Here is a 9,489-nt window from a genome sequence, read left to right on the forward strand (position 1 = left end):
TTTTTTTTTCTAGTTTATCAATTCCAGCTTAATGAATAAAAGGGTTTATTGATAAAAAGGTTTATTTTAAGATTAAACATTTAAAATTTAACATATAGCATATATATTAATATTACTAATTTATATTTAATTATTAATTAATTAGTAATTAAGATAATTCGATTAACCGAATAAAAGATTCTCCATACCTGAATTAAGAATCAAATACTCGAAATTATCCAAATCTAGAGTTGAATTGACCAAACTCGATTAATTAATTTGGTTAAACCTGAATTATGCTTCGATGATGTTACTAATAAACTTAATTTTGTGGGGGTTTTTGGGCATTTTGAAGGTGAAAAAAGAGTAGTAGTCACGCCTAAGGAGTTGGTAATGGCGCCATTTTTCACCATCTAGGGAGGCTAGAGGAGGCCTTGGAGATACTTTAGGTTTTTGGCGTCTCTCCATCAAGCTGCTGGAGACGCACAGCTTAGCGGTTCGCACCTGACCAAGCACCCATCCATGGTTGACCGGTCCACCCCTATTTTTAAAATTATTATTTATTTATTTAATCAAGTTGCTTTAAATTTGAAAAAAAAAAAATTAGTTTTTGATTGCAAAATATTCTAGAACTATAGGGAGTAGCTAGGAAAAAAAGTTCTCTTTTACCTTAAAGCCCTTTTCTTAACTTATTTTATTTATTATTTATTATTTATTATCTTTAATTTGACTTTCTTTAATTTAAAAATTAGTTTACTTTTTGGTTTCTGTTCAGTTTAGCGCATTAAATTTAATTTAAATACTCCGCCGCCCTAATTAAGCCAATCAACCATGTTTTACGTGTTGTCTAATTTCTTATTTTTTATTTTTAAAATATTTTTTTTCAGCGCAACAAGGACAGCAGTGTTTGGGGAGCCCACTCTCCATTATTTGACATCCCCCCTCTGTTTACTTTCTTTCATTTCATGATGATTCCTTATCCAAGCAAAGACCCAGACATGTCAGTCACGCCGATCCCACGTGACACAATAGCCCCACCATGCGGGCATCACGTGCGTCAAGCTACCAAAATCCCTTCATTTGGCTAAGAATCCTCCACGTGTAACCTCCTCACTGGTCATTCCTAGATCTCCCCTTCCCCACCCGATAACCCTTGCCTCAAATCCACGCCCATTAGCATGCAACAGGAGGTAAAAACACTAGAGAGAGAGAGAGAGAGTCAACACTGAACAGAGAGATTCTTAAAGAGAGAGGGATGAGTGGAGAAGAAGCGAAGGCAAAGTGTTTGACGGGGAGTTGGGGTATGGTCGGGAAGCTCTGCGACTCCTGCAAATCGGCGACGGCGAGTATGTTCTGCCGAGCCGACTCGGCGTTCCTCTGTGGCATGTGCGACTCCAAGGTCCACGCGGCCAACAGGCTCGCCTGCCGTCACGCGCGCGTGTGGCTCTGCGAGGTCTGCGAACACGCGCCCGCCGTCGTCACCTGCAAGGCCGACGCCGCCGCCCTCTGCGCCACCTGCGACCGCGAGATCCACTCCGCGAACCCTCTCGCCCGCCGCCACGAGCGCGTCCCCGTCACGCCCTTCTTCGACCCCGCCGTCGCCGCCAAGCCCCCCGCTGGAGGCGCCGGTCTGATCGGCGATCCCTACTCGGACCTCGATGCCGACGAGGCGGAGGCGGCCGCGTGGATCTTGCCGGACCTGAAGCCCGGGGACAGCCCGGATCTGAACTCGGAGCAGTTCGCGTTTGACATGGATCCGTATCTGGACCTGGAATACGGGTCGATGGACCCGAAATATCAGGTGCAGGACAGCGGAGGTGCGGACAGAGTGGTGCCGGAGCAGAGCAAGAACGAAGATCGGACCACAAATTCTGTGATGGTGAACGGAGGGAGGGCAGAGAATTGTTTTGAATTTGATTTTGGGGGAACGAATTCGAAGCCGCTTGGTTACAGCTATACCGCGCAGTCTCTGAGCCAGAGCGTAAATTCAAATCCCTTGTTTAGTTAATTTATTCTCATTTAAAAATTGTTTTCTTTTTTACATAAATTATATTGACCTCTCACATGCCAAGGGTTTGGTATAATTATGTTAATATTCCCTAATGTTTGAAAAATAATAACTGAAACTAATTTATAACAAAATCATGCAGCTTAATAGTTTATTGCTTTTATTTAAAAATATTTTTATTCTTTGTTACGAATAGTTAAAAAAAAAAAATTGTTCTATCTATTTTATATAGGAAAATTTGAATTATATTTTTAATATATTATTATTATTATTTATTTTTATTTTTTTTATAACAATAAGATTAGATGCGATTCTTTTGTATGATATATTTTAAATAATAGATAAAAATAGAATAAACTTTTAACAGAAGAATTCATTGTCTGCGGGGGAGTGCAGGTATCTTCGTCATCTCTGGACGTAGGGGTGGTGCCAGATGGCAATGCGCTGGCCGATATATCGAACCCCTTTGGTAGACAAGTCAGCAATCTATCCGAGTCATCCGCGAATCAGCCGGCTCAGGTTTCCGGAATGGATCGGGAGGCGAGGGTGCTGCGGTACAGGGAAAAAAGGAAGAACCGGAAATTTGAGAAAACGATCCGATACGCGTCCCGAAAAGCCTACGCCGAGACGAGGCCCCGGATCAAAGGCCGGTTCGCCAAGAGATCCGAGATCCAAGTGGACGTGGATCCCATGTACCTTTCTCCGGCTGCTCTCGTGACCGATGCTGGATACGGCGTCGTTCCGTCCTTCTAAATCATTGCAACTGCCAAGAACTTAGATTCTGGTTTTTAGTTTTATTTTTATTTTTGTTTTTTTTTCAAATTTTGTGTTATTTTATCTTCGTATTTATGGACTCATGCCCTTATGCTTTTGTAATTTGTATAGGATGGTCGATGGATGTGTATTACAAATGTTATGTTGTAGTGAGTAATGAGCTTTTCTTGGAATGGGATTAAAGCCACCCCCTCCAATGCAATTATTTTTAGCTATATTACTTGATCCACTTGTGATTTACCTCTTCATTTACTAACCTATTCAAGACTTCCATGTATTGAAATTTTGTAAGAGGAGTAGTCATGTTTTGCTTCATATAACATATTCCTCAAACAATTTTACGATTATTTTATCTTCATGCTCATCTATGATTGACAACTCATTGCTCTTGGACCATCATGGGATTAACTCTTAACAAATTAATTACTTGTCCACTTGTATTCATTTATTTATCATTGAATATGACTTCTAAGAAATTACTTGAATGCAAAGTAAAATTTTGTAGTAGAATAGAAGAAATCAAGAATTGCACTCAATTTTGGCGCTTATGGGTTGTGAAAAATAAATTTTATTTTTTTAAAAATAATTTAAAAGAGCTTTGTGTGAGTTTAAGCGTAATTCCAAGAGAGAGAGTGAATTGGATATTTAAAAATGTATGCAAGTACTTAAACGATATTTGCTATGATTTCAAGTAAGTGATATAACTACACAAATGTAATCAATATTCACAACAAATATGAACAAATATAAATGTGCTCAAATTAAAGAAATAGGGAAGAGAGAATAAAACCTATGTTTTTACAAGGTTTGGCAATCCTTGCCTACATCCCTGCCTCAAGTAACTCACTTGAGGATTCTACTATGTACTCTTTCAATAAGCGGAGAAATCTCTCTCTTTCGGTAGACAGAGATGTCTTTACAATCCATTCTTCAATAGGTGGAGTTGCATCTCTCCTTCACTAGGCGTAGATGCCTCACACCTTTACTTAGGCAGAGTTGCCTGTCTCTGCAGAGATGTTTCTCTCCTTCATTAGGCAGAGTCGCATCTTTCTTTCAATAGGCGGAGATGTTTTGCTCCTTCAATAGGCGATGTCTCACTCCTTCAATAGGCGGAGATACCTTTACAATATGAAATCAATAGAAATTGATGTGCAAAGAATGCTCCAAACTTGAGCGGATAAGTACACTAAAAATATTATACTAATACACTCTTAATATGATTATGAAATGAAGTTCAAGGAGTAACTAGAAGGCGAGCACTTGAAAGATGAACAAAGAATTTGCAAAGTGCTTGAAAATGATTTTCAACCAAGATAAAAAACTTGGATTAATAATACAAATCAAATCCAATCTTTTCTCCTCTCTTAAAACAAGTTTTGAAACTTGTATTTATAGGCAAGATAATGAACTAGTTGTTTTATGACAGTTGGACTTTAAAAAATAATTTATTGCTTTCAAAACAACCGTTTTTGAGTCATTGCGGTTTGAATCCTACCGACTCGGTCGCCCGAATTCCCTAGAGATGAAAATCACAAAAGTCAGTAGCGATTTACGATTGATCGACTTCTGGATTTGGTCACCTAAATTATGAGTTCGGTCACCCAAACTTTGCGCTTGGTTGCCCGAGTTTCTAGAACTGGAATTTCTAAAAGTAAATAGCAACTCGGTCGCCTGACCTTTATGGCTCAATCGCTCGCCCGACCTACTTGGAATCCATATTGTGCACTTCTAATGGTAATTCGATCGACCAAATGCTCTACTTTAGTCACTTGAACTTCCTAAACCTCAAAACCCTTAGTTTTTCATTCTAAAAATGATTTTAACACTATGAAATAATTTTTGCACATTTATAAAATAAGTTTCATTAGATTATATAGTACCTAGGGTCCAACTAAGTTTACCTATGAGCTTTTTCACATCATCAATGATAGTGTACTCACATAAGCCCAACATGAAATAAATTCTTTTAATTATTCAAGTTTGGACTTCATGAGCTCTATAATCATAGTCATAATCTTTAAGATTGGTCTTTATAAATTCCACCTTCATAGTCAAATAACATCATCTTGTATGCTTCATGGCTTTCCAATTTGCATCTTGTTATTGTGCTTAATACCTTAATTCCTGTAAACACACTTAGTAGCACAATTAGATGCATTGATTTGTTATTATTAAAATGGGATGAAACCTAGATAGGTCAACACTTTGTCACTATTTACTTGTAAAAGATCCAAAAATGTAACATGGTGTATATATATTGAATAATATAAAATAAAATTAATTTTATAGTTTTAGTAGAAATAAATATAAGCCAAAGATAAATAAATTAGGAACTAATAATTTAAATAAATTTTATAATATAAAATAATTAAGAAAGAAAGTGATGGGGAGTTGTTGATCGAGTTGGGATCCAATTAAAAAAAAAAATTTTTACTAAAATTTATTCATGTTGGGATTTTTAAATTTTGTTTTATAAATGGGAGAAATGAGTTTTAAAAATAGGAGGAACATAATAAGTTAGTCTTTACACTTTTAGTTAAATTTTATATAGTCTCTACACTTATATTTTATACAATTAAGGACCTGTACTTATTAATTTTATTCAATTAAAGTCATAATCTATTCTAATTTAATGATTATGAATTAAGAGCTCTTAAATTAATAGAATGTCCTTTCATCCTTGGAGATTACTCGGCTCATTTGGGACCCATATATTATTAGTTATGAAAAAAATATTATTTTTCAATTATTTTATACTAATTATACACTTGAAGTCATAATTACTTTAAGTTTAACTATATTAGTACAAAAAATGAAAAGAACTAATACAAAATTTCAAGAAGTTTTATTTTGTGACGAAGCAATTATAACTTCAAGCGTATCATTAGTATAAAATAATTAAAAATAATATATTTTTTCATGACTATTAATACTCATACCCCAAATGAGCTGACTAATCTCAAAGGTGGAAGAACTTTCTATTAATTTCAACTCTCAATTCATAACTATTAGATTGGATTAGACAACATTGAATAAAATTAATGAGTACAAGTTCTTAACTATACAAATTAAAAGTATAGGGATTAAAATATATTTTAATTAAAAGTACAAGAGCGATGGTTTATAAAAAATCGGACCGATGATCAACTTGGTGAAGTCATTGGATTAGTCCAACCGGTAGATCAAACCAGTGGTTGAACCGGTGGCATCAATATGATATTATAATATATTTTTTTATTTATATGTATTTATTTATCTATATTTTAAAAAATAACATCATTACTAATCCCATGAATATTATTGTAAAGAAGTCACCTATTATCTAATTAAAGCGAAAAAAATTGCTGATAAAAATCTAATAAATTTTATATGACTTTTCATATATATGTTTAAAGATATTCTTGAAGATTATTATTGTATTATCATATTAATATGAACTATGATATACTAATAATATATAGTTTATATACTAATAATATATTTCGTATTTGTATAAATATATTAACCCCATTGCTCGACTAAGAACTCAGGTTGGCATGGTGGTGAGGACACATCGTGCCTGGAAATAGGTTCATGGGTTCTAGCCGGTCCCTTTGTATTCTTTTTTTTTTTTTTTTTTCAAATTGAATAGGGATGTGATTTATTATTCCCTGTTTTTTTTTTTTTTTTTTGAAATTGTTTGTTATGAAGGAATTGAAAGTACAATTAATTACCATAATGTTAGATTCCGGTAGCAAACCAAATGTGGAACAATGAAATATCACATTCTCAAAAATATTAAAATATGTCGAAAAATAAATAGTCTCTTAATGTGTTTCAAGAGCTAGACATAAGAAGTCGCTAACTACTATTTGGGGCATATATATAACTCCGAGGATTACTACACACACAGATAGGGACAAAACAATGTATTTGATCAAAGTAAGGCAAGAATCATTTTTCCATTAAGGGAAGAGGTGTAGAAAGATATGGAGGGAAGCTATGAAGCTAAGAAAATTATGTAAGAAATGAATAGGTGTAATTGTGTTATAATTGGTGTGATCCCAATAAGGGGAGGAGGGTGAATTGGACATTTAAAACTTTTCAGGTAATTTAAAACACTTCGCCGATTCACCACAGTTCATATCCCGTTCAACATATATATACGTGTATGTAAAACGAGTTTAACAATAAAAGCAGACATAGATGTGTGCAGTATCTTATTTAAATCAAATGTGTGCAGTATCTTATTTAAATCAAATGTGTGCATGAGAATAATTTCAACATTAAATAAACATTCATACACATGCTGAAATTAAAGTGCAGGAATTTAAATAAGATAGAAAGAGTGACACTAGATTTGTTATCGAGGTTCGGCCAAACCAGCCTACATCCCCGCCTTGGGCTTACCCCCAAAGATTCCACTATATCTGCTCACTTAATCGGGCAGAACAAAAGCCTTTTACATCCTCTCCTTACGGGGCGAGGAAAACCCCAACTCAATTACTAGGCTGAGACAAACTAGTCTCACTTGCGAGGCTAAGACTCCCTAGTTCAATTCCGGGCTAAACTGAACCGGTCTCACTTGTGGGGCTGAGACTCTCCAGTTCAATTAACGGGATGAACCCAACCGTTACATAAAAAGCATTTTTGTACATGAATAATGCTTTTGAAATACAAGCAGAGATGTATACGTTTAAGTTCAAATAAATGCACTCTAATATGATATGCAATAATGTTTGGTAGAGTAAGGGTGCTGATCTAAATAATCAGTGCATAAATAGAATGTGTGAAAATATGAGTATTATGTTCTCCTATAAATATTTTGCAAATAAATAATATTTGGAGAAACTAGGGGTTTTAAGCTCAAAACAATTTGTGCAAAAAATAATTTTTCTCCCAAAAATATTTATTGAAGAAATGACCAGGAGAAACCCTAAGCAATATTTTCAAAAATGTTTTTCAAAGATTTGATACCTGATGAGAATATGTGCAAATAAAAAGCCCTAAATAAAATACTCTCCTTAAAGATGTTTTTGAAATAAAATGCATGAAAGAGAGTAGGAGAGAATTGTATAAAAATATTTTACCCCAAAAGAGTGATTTAAACAATAAAATATATTTTGGGGGAACTTTGATTAACCAAGGATTAAAGAGAAAATTTATGTTAATCAAAGTTTCTAATCAAAGCAAATGAGGGGGTATTTATAGATTTTCTGAAAATTATGACCGTTGGGACACGGAGGTCATTTTAGAAAAAGATTAATGATGTTTTATTAAAAATAACCTTAGTAAAAATAATTTAATCCGCGCGATTCAGGTGCCCGACCCAAGGTTCGGTCGCCCAAAGAGACCTAGTCAAAAAAGTCATTTTAAAGAGTTCGGTCGCTCGAGTCTAGGTTCGGTTTGCTGAACCAAAGTCAGAAAGTTTTGGTGCGTGGTTTGGGTGCCCGGTGCAAAGTTTGGTCGCCCAAGGCCATTTTGAACACGGAGTTCGGGCGCCCGGGGAAAGTGAAAAGTACACTGACAGAGGTTCGGTCCCTTGAGGGAGATTAGTTCAATTTGGTTTGGTCGCCCGAACCAAGTCAAACTTTTGACCTGTCTAGGGTTCGGTCGCCTGAAGCTTTTTAAACGCAATGGATTCAGTCGCCCGAACACACTCAGCATTTTCAATTAATTCCATTTAGCCAAAAATAAACCCCTGATATGAAGGGTGATATTGGAAACTTTGAGCATAATGTGTGGGAACCTAAGGTCTATTTAAGGCAAAAATACCTGGCGTTGGTCGACCGAAGGGTACCCTAAGATACGTTCGGTCCCTATTGTCTGTCTATGGCCTTTCTGAGTATTCAACATATCATGCAATATGTATGCATTATTACAGACCAAATGATAAAAATTAAATGTAATACAATAAAAAATAAATGTCTTCTTCTTTTGCTCTTCTCTTCATGGAATGCGCCAAGTTATATGTAGGCTTGAAGATTTGTCTTGGCTTCCATTTCTCCTGTATCTTATATCCGTGCAGACATGTAGACCTGTTCACATACTAAATGCACACATAAGATACTTGTGCTTTGTCAGCATCCAAACAAGGATCAAACTTAAAATGTCAACAAATTGTTAGAATTAAAGTCTTATAAGGTCCTTAAAATTAAAGGTGCAGGAGATTAAATATGGGAGAGGCTTAACTATGAAAAAGGGGTCTCTGTTAAGGTAAGGACACAATACTATAACACTTTCAAAATACTATGATTACATGACTAATACACTATCCTTATACTGGCTTGAGTGTCATAAAAGGCTCTGGCAAGCCAAAAGGAGTATTCTAAGCTCTTTATTTTATTTTATTTTATTTATTTATTTTTTGTAGTTACAAGTGATCACAATGTTATATTAACACATGGATTAGGTTTGACGTTTAACATTAACAGATTTGTGTTCTAGGTAGGTGTTTGTGGTTTGATTTTTGGTGTTAACAAGTGTTGTTGAATAAAAATGTCAATGACCTCCAACTAACTTTCCAATCTCGATCACCTGAAAAGGATGAAAAGAAGATTGACTTAAAGGACCAGGGGTGTACTCCAAGGGATCTTTTTGATGCCTAAGTCAGGGATTGAGTGTGAGAGGTATGAAGCACTAGTAAAGTATGGTTTTAAATGAGATACCTTTGATTCTCTACGTTACCTCCTTTTATAGTGGCGAGGTTTGACTCTTGGGGTGACCCTCCGTTATGACATCTGGCATGG

At 35.3% G+C, this 9,489-nt stretch overlaps 1 protein-coding gene across 1 annotated transcript; it reads left to right on the forward strand.

Annotated features, from left to right (window-relative positions):
* Positions 1 to 1,080: 1,080 nt before the first annotated feature.
* On the forward strand, positions 1,081 to 2,976 carry LOC131150406 (zinc finger protein CONSTANS-LIKE 4). The gene is made up of 2 exons (XM_058101112.1): positions 1,081 to 1,960; positions 2,384 to 2,976. Exons 1-2 carry the CDS (start codon positions 1,235 to 1,237, stop codon positions 2,738 to 2,740), a joined length of 1,083 nt encoding a protein of 360 aa, XP_057957095.1. The 5' UTR covers positions 1,081 to 1,234; the 3' UTR covers positions 2,741 to 2,976.
* The last annotated feature ends 6,513 nt before the right edge of the window (positions 2,977 to 9,489 follow it).

This window comes from Malania oleifera, chromosome 3 (assembly GCF_029873635.1).
Source record: "Malania oleifera isolate guangnan ecotype guangnan chromosome 3, ASM2987363v1, whole genome shotgun sequence".
Lineage (NCBI taxonomy): Eukaryota > Viridiplantae > Streptophyta > Magnoliopsida > Santalales > Ximeniaceae > Malania > Malania oleifera.

Coding starts and splice junctions, on each gene's coding strand:
- LOC131150406 (XM_058101112.1), top strand. CDS start 1,235: ATGAGTGGAGAAGAAGCGAAGGCAAAGTGTTTGACGGGGAGTTGGGGT. Junction 1,961..2,383: donor CGCAGTCTCTGAGCCAGAGC/GTAAATTCAAAT, acceptor GGGGGAGTGCAG/GTATCTTCGTCATCTCTGGA.